General features: G+C 35.0%; 1 protein-coding gene across 1 annotated transcript in view; it reads left to right on the top strand.

Annotated features, from left to right (window-relative positions):
- Window positions 1-17,880, top strand: part of BMP5 (bone morphogenetic protein 5) — a 113,939-nt gene that overhangs the window by 51,936 nt on the left and 44,123 nt on the right. Inside the window, exon 2 of the mRNA XM_077769072.1 lies at window positions 5,168-5,360. Coding sequence (XP_077625198.1) covers window positions 5,168-5,360 — 193 coding nt within the window. The remainder of the gene's footprint in view (window positions 1-5,167; window positions 5,361-17,880) is intronic.

Here is a 17,880-nt window from a genome sequence, read left to right as displayed (position 1 = left end):
CATGTATCATAAAGAGGAGAGTGTGGCATTAGTGTAATGTATGTATGTCTGAAAATATAGCCTATGAACCTGTTAGATATATAAGCAGATATGAACATAGCAGTCTGGGCAGGTCATTGTTTTCTCTTTGTAAATGCAATTCTTATAGGTGAATCATAACAGGATGTGTGTTTTAAATTGACTTATGTTTGTTCCCAATCTCTCTTTTTCACTTCACATGAGAGAAATGGTATTTATGATATGAGATAAAGGAATGGTCTTCACTAGAGAAAAGGGTCAGCTTCCTGGCCTCAGTATCTTTTAACATGTGTCATTTATCCCCTTTGACAAATCTGAGTCTGCTTTTAATGAGCCAACCCTGTTGCCTTCCTTTTTGTTTTTCTGTTTGTCTAGTAATTAAGAGAGTCTCTTCTATCACCAAAGAGGAATACAATTATGATTTTATGGAGTCTTATCTTTTAATCTGGTAATACAGACTTTATTAGAAATGATAATAAAGATGATTAAGGAAACTCATGGTATTTAGCTGATATAACACAAATTACAACCTAGATTGAAAGGACCAAATATTTAATACAATATGATCAAAAAAACCCCCACAAAAATTGTATATATGTTTCTGATTTTTTCTTGTTTACTTGTTTATCTTTTAAGCTTTACAAAACATTTATAATGGCAGTGGGTTGTAGCACAGTGTAATATATGGTGTAATAATGCTTAATATTTACCCAAATCATCAAATATGAACAAGGCAAGGATATCTCCTATAAAAAGCTTACACTTAAGAGAGATAAAATGTGTCTGTCTGTTCTTTTTCAACTTGTTTGGGAGAGTTGTTTTACTGGTAGATGTGGTGGAGAAAAAGTTGGAGTATGGAGGGACCCAGCTGGTGAGTTGCAATTATTTTAAGTTAAGGTTGTAGTAAAAGAATGAACTTGCATACTAATATAGATGCTATATAATATTAATTCAAATTATGAATACAATCACTTGTTTATTCACAAAAAGTCTTCAGGTAAGAAAGGGAATCAATATTAAATAATTGAATACAATACAACATTTACCCAGATAAAGATTGGAGGCACTGAGTTCTTGAAGAATGAGGAGAGTCCAAAAAGTATGGCATCCTCTCTTAAGTAGGAACATCAAAGAGAAGAATGAAAGCATTGAAAGATCAACTTTGCTGAGTAGTAATGAGATAAAATGAACAAAACCACATCCAGAAACAAACAAATAAGTAAAGTGTTGTGTTGTCAAGGGCTGAAGAATTGAAATCTTGACTGTGGAATGAAATTTATCTCCCAATTATACATTGTGGGGTCTTGTGCAAGTTATAGAAACTTACAGACATAAGTAAGGTTGTAGGGATTAAACAAATATGTGCCAAACAAATGAGAGTTAAAGAAATTATCATGTCTTTTTTTTTAAATGTTTATTTAGTTTTGAGAGAGACAGAGACAGAGCTCGTGACCTGAGCCAAAGTTGGACACCCAGCCAACTGAGCCACCCAGGCGCCCCTATCATGTCTTTCATCAATGGGTAATGTAGCAGGATAATACTTATGAACAGACAGAGCCAGATTTTGATCCAATCATATAGTCTTTCATTTAGTATTTATGGAAATACTTCTTTGGATAAAGCATTGTTTGTGTTAGATGCTAATTAACTATTGTTGATCAAACCCTTGATTGCTGGGAAACACTGTGTAAATATACTAGCTATGAACTAATCTCTAAGTACAGAACTGTAGGATGTCATTATGTAGGTGCTATGGACATTGAACAAAGATTTATAATGAGCTTTAGAAGACAGACATCTGTTACCGCCTAGCTGTCATCACTCAATTTCTTATTCTTAAATTAGGGATATTAATATTTCACACCTCCCTAGGATTGCTCTTTGAGGTAACTGAGCTTACCTTGTGAATATTTGTGAGCATCATTAGGAGTGCAAAGCTATATAAATATATGTTTTATTCCATTATTCACTCCAACATGTCCCATGGAATTTACTAGTACAATTATAATTCAAAGCAATAGGATATAGGAATTTGACTCACTGGACAAATCTGCACTACAACTTTATTTTGTGTGGTATATTTAATATAAAATTTTATTAAACTCTTTGAAAATTTGCCCCCTTAAGGGGTTAGGTTAAATAGCCTGGATTAGAAAACTGAAATTTTACAATAACAGCCGAAATTCTAGCTTTCCAATTTATTATACTAACATCTCACAGGGGATTCTAGAACAGTAGATGACTTTACATAATATGAATTCAATACTTACCTGCATAATGCAGGTGCATGCTTTAGATTGGATCCTAACAATCTTGTGTCTCAGGCCTGATTTCTAGGACTATGGTCCCTTTGGTCTACATTTCAAATAAAAAATGGTTGTTAATGAAAAATTGCATGATGATTGTTATTTAGAATTTTAAATATTGACTTTAAGAATAGAAAAAATACATTTTTGAATGGCTGGTTGGTTTATACATCATAAAATACGGACCTCCTCAAGCAGAGTTTGGAACAGCACAATCTAGGCAAACACATGAACATTTCTGCAGCAGAGCAATAAATATTTATAGAAAGTGGGATAAATAGAGACTCTAAATTGCATCAAATAAGCTAATTTCCAGTTCTCCTGCCAAATTAACTTGAAGCCAAACATTCAGTTTTCAGAGCTTTTTGGAGTTTTGACGTGTGAATATGAGATTTCAGATCTCTATTAAAAGCATAAATACTTAATAAATTAAGACAAGGTAATAATCTACAAGCAGAAGCAGCATAAGAACATAAGAACATAGCTTGGTGGCCTCAACTACTTGGGTTCATATTATTTGGTCTTTATTCTCTCTGCTTCCTCAGTTTCTTTCTCTTCAAAGTGGGGGTAATAATAGAACATAGCTCATCGGTTGTTACAAAGTATAACATGTTAATGTGAATGAGATGCTTAGAACTGTGATATAATGAAGATCGGAAAAAGAATAAGTTGGCAGTGAATTAAATTTAGTTCTTTGTAAACAAAACTGTGGCTAGTTTTTTTTCAATGTTTATTTCTGAGAGAGAGAGAGAGAGAAAGCAAGCAGGGGAGGGACAGAGAGAGAAGGAGACACAGAATCTGAAGCAGGCTCTGGGCTCTGAGCTGTCAGCAGAGAGCCCAATGTGGGGCTTGAACCCACTAACTGTGAGATCATGACCTGAGCCAAAGTCAGATGCTTAACTGACTGAGCTACCCAGGTGCCCCATCAGCAAGTTTAATATGGAAAGTTTTTAAGGCACTTTCAGTTATTAGATAACCAGTTTGTAGACATTTTCTACCCTTACGCTTTCCCTCTCACATACCTGAGTCGGGAGGATGGACAAACAGAAGCAAGGAAGATATGTTCATACCAGTCTAAGCTATTGCCAGCAGAAGGTTAGAGAAGCAGTTTAAATTATAAAACAAAATAGCATCTTAAAAATAAGATTGTCTTTCTTATTTAGGAAGAAGTTGATTATTGATCTTCCTGGGAGCAGACTGCTCTTAGGACAAGATAATGATATTTAAAAAAAATTTTTTTTTCATGGTGAGAAGGTGTCAGCAAGAGCCAGACAGCCAGAGCACCTTTCTTGTTCAGCTTCATGGGGCCACGTGTAGATTATATTTTTCTTTGGTATGGGAGGCGGAGGTGGAGATGGGCTCCTTGCTCTCCCAAACCACCTCCTACTCCTGGGGAAAATAAACAAGATTGTTTTGAAGGATGAAGGCCAGGAATCATGCATTCCTTTGCCATGAGCTTCCTCTAGACATGGAACCCATCTGGCCCTGGAACTCGGAGTTCTAGCAGCCTTGGCTTCTATCCTCATTCCTGGTCATGACCCTCTTATCTCTTCCTTAATCTTAATCCTTCCACTCATTCAGGACCCCAAGTTTCATATATTTATAGCAGCATTTACATGATTTCAATATTCCACCTAAAGATATTTTCCTACCTTCATGTAATTTTTGAAACATGAATTTATACAGCTTATGCATTTTTATCTTCTTGTAGCAAAATTTTAGCTAGTGAATGAAACACATCACTGGAAACATGTATAAGTGTTATTATAGGCTGTAATTGTGAGGCACCTTGTGCCCAGTGCTTTGCAGTGCTTTGTGATCCTGACCTATATTATCTTAGATAACAGAGATTTTAAGAAGGCTACTGATACTGAGAAACATAACTCCACCAAATGACAGTGCATTACTAAACATGAGACCTTCGCATAGATAATTTCTTAAGATTTTTGGTATTCAGCGAACATAGACTGTATCAAATAATATACTCTTTTACAAAGCCAGGTTATGTAATAATATGCCTGACACTTACTGTCCTGAATTCTTCAACATTCCATAATGTTCCCAAGAGGAAAAGTTCTCTGACTTCACTTGGTGGGAAGGTTGCTGAAGGAGGAAAATATGTTTTCCTCTCTATTTTGAGTAAGAACAGACAGACGTCTTTGGAAGGCTTTATGCTACCCCATGGATAAGGAGATTGTACTAAACAATCTATAAGAAGTAATAAAAGTGCTATGTTTTTGTTTTTGTTTTTTTTTTTTTTTCAAATAAAGGAAGGACATTTCATTTGCTGAAAGGAGAAAAAACTTTTCTGGGGAAGGCATTTTAGAAATAATCTCTCTCGTGAACATGAATTTGCTTTATTTACTTGACCTTTGCAATGTCATAAACATAGTTCTTATGGGCCTACAATTTCTCAGTCCTCCTTCCTATTTTCCTCCCTCAGCTGTGCTAAATCTCATCACTGACTTCACCTGGAACCCTGGGGGTTTCTATAACATATTCCTAATTCCTGTATGAACCCTTCTGTGTTCTGGTACCTGATAAAAATCCTAGTAACCATTTTACAACCTTTGCTTTTTAAACATTTTTTGGATAGCCTTTCTATTTAGGATCCAGGAATTTGTATGAAACCACAGAGGTTATATTGCTTTTGAAATAAAGGTTGTTGGTTTGTGGAATTTCCTTCAACTGGAAACACATAAGAGTCTGCGGTGCCAGTGTTTTCCCAGGTTTATAATATCCTACTTGTTTGTTTTCATCTTCAAAGCTGGAGAATTTACCATTCATTTCCATATTTTATAAAGGAGTAACTTTTTTCCTTCCCTTTTTTTTTTCTTTTCCAGTTGAAAGAGACAAGGATTTTTCTCACCAGCGAAGGCATTACAAAGAATTCAGGTTTGATCTGACTCAAATTCCTCACGGGGAAGCAGTGACGGCAGCTGAATTCCGGATATATAAGGACCAGAGTAATAGCCGATTTGAAAATGAAACAATTAAGATTAGCATATATCAGATCATCAAGGAATACACTGATAGGTAACGTCTTTATGTCTAACTTACTATCCTACCAAACAAATTGTAGTAAAATCCATTGATTACCCATGTGATCTATTATATTGTGTTTTCTTTGGGTGTAAGGGCATTCAAAGGTCAGTGTAGATACATTGAAAGTAAGAGTAATGGATCTGAAGAGTGTCTTCCACATTCTCTAGCTTCTCTTTCCTCCTAAAACCAGTCTGTACACTGGATGGTCTCATGCTTCCCCAGTTTTGCTTTCCAGTCCCCTTCTATCATTTTGTAAATGAGAAAACTTTCGTTTTAGTCTGCACACACAAAATTTATAATTAAAATGATTTAAATCACTTGCTGTTTTGTAAGTTAGAGAAGAAACCCTTTATTTCTCACTGGCATAGATGTAAATTACGTGTGTGTTGTTATGTGTATTTTGATGTAAGGCATTATATTTCCAACAGATTCTGACCATTAAGTTGTATGTCTTCTATCTATAAAATGGTTAATTCAAAATGGTGCAAAAATGGACAGATAATCTGAAATGCTAAATATATGAAAACTTCAGTTGATAATTACTGCAAATGAACCATCAAATAGAAGAGTTGAAAAGAAATCTCTTGGGTAACACCTTTATGGGTGATTAGGCACCTTTGTTGGACAGCTCTCATATGTTGTTTTTTTAAAACTCTAATTGAAATGTTAAGATGAAATCTGTTTCCAGTAGCTTCCATTCATTAGATCTAGATCTTCCCTTTGGTGAAATAGTATGTCTTTGTTTGTAAGACAGATATTTAAAGACAAATATTGTGTCCCTTCCAAGGCTCCTCCCTCTCCTTGAATATTTCTAGTCCCTGACATTTAGATTTTTCTTGGATTTGGAGAGTGACAGTTTCCAATGGGTATTTATTTGGACACTGGCCCCTCACAATACTCAATGAAGAAAAAAGAATAAAAAGCTTCTGAGGTCAAATGCATTTGAAAATCCTACCTATTAGACCATTCTCTAGGAGATTCACAATGCACATCATAATAATAAAGTCTTAGAAAGGTTTTATAAGTAAAGAAACCCAGACTTACTCAAAATTGTCTGACTATGGAATCTTTTCCTTCAGATGCATAATACTTAATGCCCATGAAACACCTGTTCGGTAGGACATACTTTGATAAGTGCCGATTTTATTTTAATAGCAGTAATTCCATGACAGAAAGATCTGTGTTCCTTTCTTAATTCTAACACTTATTAGCTATTTGTCTTTGGGTGAGTTTTCATTTTTATTTAAATCCTAATCTAGTGGTTTCATTTATAAAATGAGTATACTAAGTTTTGTTGTTGTTGTTATTGTTGTTAGAGACAGAGCCTAGAATACTACAATATTTTTAATGCTAAATAATGATGGTGTCTTAAAATTAAGTGATGAGAATTTAAAATAATACTCCATGTATTATTTAATTATATTTCTATAACTAACAATTTTTTTTATAATTCTCATTTTCTGTGTCTCTTTCCACACTTGGACTGTGAGCTCCTTAAAGAAAGGATAGTGTCTTTTAAAAAAAAAAAATTATTTATATTTGAGAGATAGAGACAGTGTGAATGGGGTAGGGGCAGACAGAGAGGGAGACAGAATCAGAAGCAGGCTCCAGGCTCTCAGCCATCAGTGCTGAGCCTGATGTGGGGCTCAAACTCATAAACCACGAGATCATGACCTGAGCCAGAGTCAGACACTTAGCTAACTAAGCCACCCAGGCACCCCATAAGAATAAAGTCTTAAGTAGTTTTTTTTTTTTAACCTTCAGCACTAATTTGCTTGATATGAATTAAAGTTTTCAAATTACTATTGCCCATGATTGGGATAATACTCCATTAACATATCTTAACATGCTTGAATTACCTCTATTTTTTGTCATTCACAATAGTTATGCATTCAGAACTTGTAGTTGGTTATTTCATAACCACCCAAGTGGTTTTCACAGAAACCACTGGTACGCCAGATCTCTACCTCTGGAATATACTTATTGACTGTTTGACTCTAAATGCAGACTTTTACACTGATCACAATTTGAAGTCCTAAATTTTAATTAGGTCTATTGTTCTGTCTGCTCTGGATATTTTTGAATATTATCCATTGAACTAGCCATGCATTTAGCTTTCTTTCACCTCTATTTTCTAAGTATGTGAACTGTATAATTTAAGACATAATACATATGATGAAAATAAAGGACAAAGAGAAGAGGCTCTCTATAATAAGTTATAGATTCATTCCTGATGAACTCATGCTGATTTATATAAATAACACATTTGGGAATAAATATGGGTGTTGATGCGCAGTTTATCAGACTTCACAGTTTTGAGAATTTCTATTTCTTTAAAAATGGAACATTTGTTTATCTTGAAATTTGTTATTTCTCTAATTATACTTGATTTTAAAAATATTATTCTCAGTGTTTCTACAGCTACATTGCATGCTTTTTCAGTACTCTTGAGTATAATTTGGCTAAGTCTTTACTTACTTTAACATGTATTTAAATCTAAGATCCAGGATTTCCTAATGTCTTTGATATTTTCTTTACATCTTTGAACAATGATTTCTAAAATACAAGTATGTATTGCTCAATTCTCAAATGTTTGTATTTGTATTTGACATTCTCAAATATTTGTATTTGATCTCCTAAACTCTAGGATGGCATGGATGACATAGGTTGGTATTCAACTTACTGCATTTATTAAAATTCAATTCAGTAAATTCAATTTCATATTCATTCCATCAAGTTCACACTCTTGGCTCTCAGCCATCAGTGCTGAGCCTGATGTGGGGCTCAAACTCATAAACCACGAGATCATGACCTGAGCCAGAGTCAGACACTTAGCTAACTAAGCCACCCAGGCACCCCATAAGAATAAAGTCTTAAGTAGTTTTTTTTTTTTAACCTTCAGCACTAATTTGCTTGATATGAATTAAAGTTTTCAAATTACTATTGCCCATGATTGGGATAATACTCCATTAACATATCTTAACATGCTTGAATTACCTCTATTTTTTGTCATTCACAATAGTTATGCATTCAGAACTTGTAGTTGGTTATTTCATAACCACCCAAGTGGTTTTCACAGAAACCACTGGTACGCCAGATCTCTACCTCTGGAATATACTTATTGACTGTTTGACTCTAAATGCAGACTTTTACACTGATCGCAATTTGAAGTCCTAAATTTTAATTAGGTCTATTGTTCTGTCTGCTCTGGATATTTTTGAATATTATCCATTGAACTAGCCATGCATTTAGCTTTCTTTCACCTCTATTTTCTAAGTATGTGAACTGTATAATTTAAGACATAATACATATGATGAAAATAAAGGACAAAGAGAAGAGGCTCTCTATAATAAGTTATAGATTCATTCCTGATGAACTCATGCTGATTTATATAAATAACACATTTGGGAATAAATATGGGTGTTGATGCGCAGTTTATCAGACTTCACAGTTTTGAGAATTTCTATTTCTTTAAAAATGGAACATTTGTTTATCTTGAAATTTGTTATTTCTCTAATTATTTAGAGAATTTGTTATTTCTCTAATCTAGGAGTTCATTAATCTACAGTGTAAGAAGACGCAGTCCTATAGTCTTGTCTATGCATCCAAGCCTCATATTTTGCACTCTTTTTGTTCTGAAGAAATAGATTTAAGGGATGGATAAATAGAAACAGTACATGTAATTCTTCGACTATTTCAGGTTTCTATGTAGGATTTCAGTCACCACAGAAAGTAGTAATGTATAACAATAACAGCATGGACTTTGGAATTTCGCTTAGGGAAATTGCTGTATATTTTAGGGTCTCTGTTCACAAATATGAAAAGAATAAAGGAATAAGTATTTCAGAACAATAAAAGGATTTCAGATGATTTGGGGAGAACTAGTGCTTATCACAATACAAAGACCATAGTTGATACCTTGTAAATACATTGGTCAATATATACTCATAACTCAGTAGGAGCATATAGTTTACTAGGGTTTAGAGGATGGCATACATAGATTAACCAAAAGTAGGTGGTTATTATAATAATAATAACAGCTACCATTTACTGATACCCATTTTTATCTAAAGATCAAGTAAGTAATAGGATGACAGATACCTTTACTTAATAAAAAATCACCTGATCTTTGATTCATATAAGAGGAATTGGTACACTATTAAGTTTAATAATGAAAAAAATACCACACAACTTCGGAGCAACACCATTAAAGCTGTCTCTGAACTTGTCCCTGAAAGCAAATGGTAAATAAAGCTCTTATTTAAAATACTGTTAATGAGTGGTGGAGATGGGAGATTACTTACTTATGAATTTATTTTACAGGAATATCAGAGATATAGACAAATTGGACAAAGATTCACATATAAGTCTTTATTACAGTATTATTTTTGGCAATTGCATACATTGAGAACATTTCAGTTCAGTGTTATACAGAAGTTAAGTTATACTTCGTTTTTTGGAAACGGAGATGCTATACTTATATAGCAAGTAAAAATTGAGTTTTTAAAATATTGGATAATACTAGAAAGGTCTCAGATTATAACATTAGTTGACTAAAAGTATGGTATATAATTATACCAATTTTAAATAAATTCATGTGGAAAACAGATGGGAAGGAAACATCAAGTTTTATTCCAGGCTTGTGGGCTTGAAATTTTAATTCTTACCCTATTGTGTACTTTTGAAATTTTTTATAACAAACATTCTTATAATTNCTCGAACCCACGAACTGTGAGATCATGATCTGAGCCAAAGTCAGACGCTTAACTGACTGAGCCACCCAGGTGCCCCTCTGTGAGTTTTGTTTTTGCTAATCATCTTTTTCAATCTCCAGAACATACAATCTCACACATGTATACTCTACATTTCAATTTTATATTCTATTGATCAGTTGAGAGATTCTCTGGCAAAATGTTTTCCTTTTCTTTGAAATTGGCAGTCACCCATTACTAGGAGTTCATTAATCTACAGTGTAAGAAGACGCAGTCCTATAGTCTTGTCTATGCATCCNTGAGAGAGAGAGAGAATAATGAAACAGCTTTATGCTACACATTTCTTTACAACTTCTCGAGGTTAAGAGGCCAAAAACAAACCAAAATGAAACTAAATGAAACACCAGCATGTAACAATAAGTAGCTCTTATTTTTAATTAAGCCATGGAAGGTGTTTCCCCCCCACAGAATATGAAAAGAGATAAAGAAATATATATTTTTTCTTTCCTCTATGCCAAGGAAAGATTTTCTTCAACTGGGAGCCTTGACTTTAACTCTGTGATGGTGAGGAGGAACAGATTTAAAATACTTAACTTATAAATCATGTGATCACAATTAAAATAGAAATAATTTCAATTTTCAAAAGTACTTTCGAAATTCAAATTTTATTATATTTTGATTGGTATTGATTATCTATGGTTTCATATATTTCCTAAATCAAGAACCAAAAGGGCATAAGAAAAGAAATTAGTACCTTTGGCCAATTTAAAAGCTAGGGTTACCTCCTGAAACTTCTATCTTCAGACTTAAGGGTTTTACTTGGTTTTTCTTTTAAGTCTTATTTATTTAGAGGTACTTAGGTGGCTCAGTCAGTTAAGTGTGGGACTCTTGATTTTGGCTCAGTTCATGATCTCATAGTTTTGTGAGATCAAGCCCATGTCTGTCAGGCTCTGGGCTAACAGCTCCAAGATTGCTTCTCTCTTTCTCTGCCCCTCCCCTGCGCACGCTCTCTCTCTCTGCCTCTCTTTCCGTGTGTGTCTCAAAATAAATTAATTAATTTTTTAAAAGTTTATTTAATTAAGCAATCTCTATATCCAACACTGAACTCAATCTTATGACCCCAAAATCAAGAGTTGTGTGCTCTTCCAACTGAGCCAGTCAGGTACCCCTTACTTAGTGTTTTGAATTAAAAGCAAAAAACAATTGAAAAGCTGGTGCAGACTGTGTTCTTTAATACAGTGCATTCAACAAAGCATGTATAATTTTCACATTTTTAAGGCTTAATTTCCCTAATGTATTATCAAGGAGTATTGTGGTGGGATTCTTGAAGTAATTCAGACTAATGTTTTATAGATATGTTTTCTACTCAAGACTTTGTCTGATCTATTAACCATCTAGTCTATGAATTTTTTGACAGTGTTAATGAATCAAAATTTTTAAAAGACCCATTATGTCATCTCTTTCACATGTATTTATCTTAGCAAGACTTAAAAGTCTTATAATGATATATTATAGTTCTACCATCTACCTCCTCCCCCATTTATTCCTACTCATATTTAAATGTGTGCTATTTAATGGAGCATTCTGATATTTATCCAGATTTTTATTTTTCTTGGTTAAAAAGTTAACACACTTTGCATCATTTTGCTGATTTAATCTTTTCGTATAAGGCTGACAGCCCCAAATTCTATATAGAAGGCACTGCTCTTCAGTCACACCTCATATATCTGGCATTATTGGGAAATGAGGTTTCCACATGATTGAATTTTCCAGATAATTCAGCTGAGGTCGGCTTGCTTTTGCTGAGCTCCTACCATGTAGCTAGCACAAGGGACAGGAGGCCGAGTAAATAAAATCTCAAAAGCTCATAGCCCAAGGGCCAGGGGCTGTGGTGGGCCTGCCGCACACAGACTTTAATAACTATAATACAATGTGCTAAGCACTATGATGTAAGTATGTACTAAGTGTTGTGGAAACACAAATGAAGGGGAAATTAATTCTTCGTGTGGGAAGGTGAGGGACCTTAGGGGAATCCACTGAGAAGGGTGTACCCTTGAGCTGGGTCTTTGGAGATGGGTAGGAATTTTCTATAGCCAGAGGGAGAGAGGTATTGAAGGGGGTGGGGGGAGGGCAACAGAGAGACAGGGAAACAGAGAGAGAGGCATGTCCTAGAAGAAATATCCCTAAGCATTAAAATGTTTAAATGTACAAGTTAAATAATACAAATAAAACTATCAATGCTAGTATTACTGCTACTAAAAATAGCAGCCAGACTTACCCATTTAATGGGCACTCACCACATGTCTGGCACCGTACTAAATGCTTTACTTGAATTAATTTTTTCACATATGTATATACACGTATATACCTATATATTTATAGCATAATTTATACATTTATACACACACACACATATATATATACCTTTATATTCATAGCAGAACATTAGGAAATATATATATACATATATATATATACCTATATGTGTATAAATATACTATGAATAACTCAACCCTTTCATAATGTTCTGCTATGAATATAAATTTTTGTACTCCATTGCAAAAACATCTGAAGCTAGCCTGCTCGATGTCATTAGCCACCTTCACTACTTGGATATATTTAGTTAAGCTGTCATCATTCCAGTTCACAGTCAGCTTCATATTTACATCATCTCCATCCTGCATCTCTAAGATTTGTGATTCTTCTGTGGATGTGCTTCAGAACGTACATTGACAATTTCCACTCAGGAAGATTTCATGGGCTCTTGAAAGCAGTATCCTTGGGAGAGGACACTTGGTGGTTGATGACATTTTACTAAGTATACAGGAAAGTTTGTATACAAGTATAGCTTAAATTTCTTCACTGTACAGAGATTTGTGTTCTATTTCAGTGGTTCTCAGCTAGAGTGATTTGGTCCTCCAGGAAACACTTAGCAATGTCTGGAGACATTTTTGATCATCATATTTGGTGAGGGCAGGAAGACGGATGCTACTGGCATCTAGTGGGTAGAAACGCTGGGGTAAACCTTCTACAATGGACAGAACAACACCTCCACACAATAAAGAATGATCTGATCTAAAATGTCCATAGTGCTGAGGTTGAGAAACCCTTCCCTTCTTATTTATTTATTTTTAAAGTTTATTATTTTTGAGAGAGAGAGAGAGACAGAGAGAGTGTGAGTCNGTAGAAACGCTGGGGTAAACCTTCTACAATGGACAGAACAACACCTCCACACAATAAAGAATGATCTGATCTAAAATGTCCATAGTGCTGAGGTTGAGAAACCCTTCCCTTCTTATTTATTTATTTTTAAAGTTTATTATTTTTGAGAGAAAGAGAGAGAGAGAGCGTGAGTCGGGGAGGGTAAGAGAGAGAGGGAGACACAGAATGCAAAGCAGGTTCCAGGCTCTGAGCTGTCAACACAGAGCCCAGCATGGAGCTTGAACTCAGGAATGCAAGATTAGGACCTGAGCTAAAGTCAGATGGTTAACTGACTGAGCCACCCAGGCGCCCCGAGAAATCCTGCTTTCTTTAAAGATTTAAGTTGTAAATTTAAACATGGGAATAGAGTGATGTGAGTCAATTTTTCTTTGACTAATTTCATATTTTGGTTCTTAAGAATCATAGCATGGATTAGCTTATAGAGGTCTTAGAGTTTGGGGTGCATCATGCTTTGAACACATGACTCATTGATGAGGAGGCACTAAAAGTGCTGGGACTATCTGCCTAATCATCTTGCTTCCTTATTTCTTTTTGAATGAAGAGGCCTCTGTATATATATCCAGTAGCACAAGTTTAGATTTCTCTGCAGGGGGAAAAGTACGGGGTGATGTCATGCCAGGAAACCTGTTAAACATTAATAATATCTTGGCAATTAAAAAAAATTCTTCAGAAAGAAAACTGAACTTTCATAGTGGGAATTCAACTATTTTTCCCATTTTTGCCATGTGTGTCATTCAATTTCATCTAATATTGGTGTTTTACCAATTTGTCTCTGTACCTTTGAAATGTAAATACAGCATTGCATCACATATTCTGAAAATTGATGCCCTGTGAGATTTATGGAATTTCATTATTTCACATTTGTTTTGGTAGAAAAAATCATTTGAAAATATCAATCAACTAACAAAGTCAAATTCTAACACTTTTAAGGTAAAGCTGCTCGTGAGAGAAACTTTTGACATTATAAATTCCAGAGAATTTAATTTATTAATTTGTTGTTCCTTGTTAATATGTTCCATACCAAAGCTGGACATTGGGCTATTTAAGTGGTGTTGTGGTATGTACATCAAACACCCAAAGAAAGATGTATGATTTCTCCTTGGGTGGCCATCATTACATTTTTATTGGACTTGGTAAGCTATCCAAAGGCAAAGGGTGATGGAAGGAGGTGAAATACTTACAGAGTAGAAATTTTGGAAAAACTGGAGATGTCTTATGGAAATAAAGTAATGCAACTTTTCTTCCAAATGTATCTGTGTATCTTCCAGATAATTTCTGGAAGATTTTCTTGACCAGGTTGAGTGCTTCCTGGTTAAAGAATGGTTACAGTCTTGGTTAACTATTTCTTTTCTCTTTCTCTTACAACATATGTATATATACACGTACACATGTAGAAATAGATATCATTGAAACTATAACAATCTGGGGAATGTTTCTCTCTCAATATCTCTTGTTATTGATTATATAAATAATTCTACTCCCTTTTGTTAAATTTTCCACTTAATTTTTTTCCTCTAATTGATTTAGGGATAAAGGTTCATTACAGATTATATGCATCAAAAATGTTACTACATTTAAATGAATGAATACCTATTTCCAGAAATTGTAAGCACATGTTATTTAAGAAGTTTCACAGTAATTATTGCATAAATCACTTCTGATCCTAATTATTCTATCAAGCATAATGCACACAACTTATTACCTACATTTGTACATGCGATAAATGTGTTTTGGTAAGAAAGAGCAACGGTAGTAATTTGCATAGCATTGTTTTATTTGTGTATCCCTTCATCCCTGCAATATATTTACAGAGGTAGAAATTTTAATCTTTATTTAAAGAAGAAAAAAACAAGCTAAGAAAGGTAACTTGAAGGGAATAATTATTTTTTTCTAATATTAAACAAAGCCTATGTATAACAAGTCGTTGTTGAAATTAAGCAGATGCAACTCCCCCTACAGCTATGATTCTTTACTTTATAAAGGTATGCTTATAATGAGGCTTATCAGAGTATCTATGAATCCTCTGCCTTCTGCTTAAGTAATACGAATTTATTTGCGTTAAGTCTGTGATACAGTACCCTTGATAAAACAGATTTCAGCAAAAGATGAATGGGAGTCCCATACAAGGACTCATCCAAAACATGCTAGTTTACCCAATTCCCTTTGCTAAGAAATTATTTCTTTCATAAAAAAGTTTACATGCAAACCCAGGGATAGTGTTATAAAGAAGTAACCAAGCATATGCCTATTTTGGAAGATTTTTGGTATTGTATACGCATATTTCTTCTTGTGTTAAAAATGGTACGAGATGTTTTGTCTTCTAAATATGAAATTAAATGGGTTATATAAATACCCTCATGTCTTTTGCATTAATTAAAAATTCCTCTACTTGATTCTACTTGCTCTTCTTTCCCCAAATTCCATGCTATTTCTCTTTTCCTCATCTCAGCCAAACTCACTGATATAAAACTTTGCTTTAAATTCCTTCACTTTCTTATATTTATTCAGCCCTCAACTCCTCCAATTTGATTCCCATAATTCCACTCTCTTGATCATCTACCACAGCCTCCTTGTTACCAAATCTTATGAACACATTTTCATTCTTTGATACTGCATACCACCTCCTATTTAGCAAGTGAAATATCCCAACTATAGAAGTGTTACTAGTTTGCAAGGTTGATGTAATGAATTATGGGACCTGGCTAAAGAGTTCATGTGAGACTGCTGCTTCTCTATCTGGGGATGGATCTGAAGTCTATAGTACAGGCAACTGGGAAGGGAAATGGATGTGGGGTAGGAAAGAATGAGAAGAACGTGAAACCTGAGAGGATAAGCTCAAACTCCAAAAACATTGGGAACCGTTCTAGTTCTCAGAAACTCCAACTTCAGTGATGTGGGTGACCTGCAGGGAAAGCTGGTGAACTTCACCATGAGCTTCACATACCTCTTGCTCATGATGTGCAGAAGGTGAAGGGGGTGATCTGGCAGGAGGAATTGTGGGCCAAGATTTGAAGAAGCTGATGTTACTGAGACCTGGGGAAGTTAGAAGAGCTGTAGGCCCGGCTGTTCCCCACAACAGGGTGAGCCAGCAGATCAGCGACAATGCATGGGAGCAGGAGGAAAGCCTAGCGCTCTACCAATCTTCCAAGCCTAAACTTGGCTGCTGCTTTTCTTATACTCCTGCACAAACTTCTCGTAAGGCTCACCTTAACACAGAACCAAATGGAAAAGAGTTTGGTTCTCCACTGGGAGTGTGGGTTTCAGTTGAGCTTATTTGACAAAGCGTAAAGCCATAGCGGTCCATCTTTGTCGAATTGGCACAAACACATACATTTTGTAACCATTCACAGTTTCCGAAAAATATATTAGTAAAATAATTTTCTGCTTTTTTATTCTTTGGATGTTGTTCATTCTTTTTCTAGCTGAATCTTATTGCTCCTTTGATATCCTGTCAAGTCAATATGAAATATAAGGTTAGCTACTATCAAAACTACTTAAACTAGATGGTAGGCAAAGGGGAAAGGGAAAAAAAAAGAATTGCTTAATATGTATACAAATAAATTAATATCAAAATAAGAAAGTGATACAACTATTACAACCTTCACTTCTGTCACTGGTCACATGGTTGAGGCAGGTATTTATAACTTCCTTCTTCTGTTATGTAATTCATATCCTCTTTATTTTCCTCAAGCATGATTGCTGGTCATTGTTTCTTGCCTAGTGAGATAAATGAAGTATTCATTCTTGAAGTGTCTGGGCCATCAGCAGTAATGTCTGCATTGAGCTGTAGTTTTCCATTGACTTTTATCATTGGACGTGGGAGTACTAAGAGGTGACATCTAGGTGATGTCATATATTTCAGACATTCTCCTTTCCCATACTGTGGTAGCATCAACCTGGTTTCCTCTTCACATTTAGGATCAATCAACCCACAGACTAACACAGCCCTTTCTCAGCTTGTTGATTTACTGGCATAAGGAGTCCAAAGTGACCCCAGAATGTCTCGATTTCTAATTTAATGGGCCACTGATAAGGCTACTAATGGTACCATTCCACTATTGGGAACTAAGAGCTCTGGACCAATGGAGACCAACATTTTGGGGCCAAGCAGCAAAATTTTTGCTAGCTAGATCAGGAAGAGTGAGTGAGAAGAGCCACTTCTGTTTCCATCCCTTGATGTCCAGACTCAGGAGAGAGGGCTATGAGAGAGATACTCTTATATTGATAGCTGATTTAGAGCATATAAAATTTCCTGAGGATATTAGTCCATTTGCAAAAGATACTGACAACCAACTGGTGGCACAAGTGAGTCCTCAAACAGGCCATTCCACTGTCCTGTCAGGCCATCTGCTGCAAGGTGATGGGAAACATCGTGAGATGAGAGAATTCTGTGACATGAGCCACTCTGCACTTTATTTGTTATTAAATCAGCTTTTTGATCAGAAGCAGCATTAAAATTCCATGACAGTTAATAAGGCATTCTATAAGTGCACAGGTAGTGATTTGGGCAGAAACCTCATGGGCAGAGAAGGAAAATTTATATCCAGAATGCCTATCCCAGTAAGGACAAGTACTGC

Source organism: Crocuta crocuta, unplaced genomic scaffold, assembly GCF_008692635.1.
Source record: "Crocuta crocuta isolate KB4526 unplaced genomic scaffold, BGI_CrCroc_1.0 scaffold205, whole genome shotgun sequence".
Classification (NCBI taxonomy): domain Eukaryota; kingdom Metazoa; phylum Chordata; class Mammalia; order Carnivora; family Hyaenidae; genus Crocuta; species Crocuta crocuta.
Note: the sequence above shows the minus strand (reverse complement) of the source record. Positions and strands in the feature narration are given on the sequence as shown.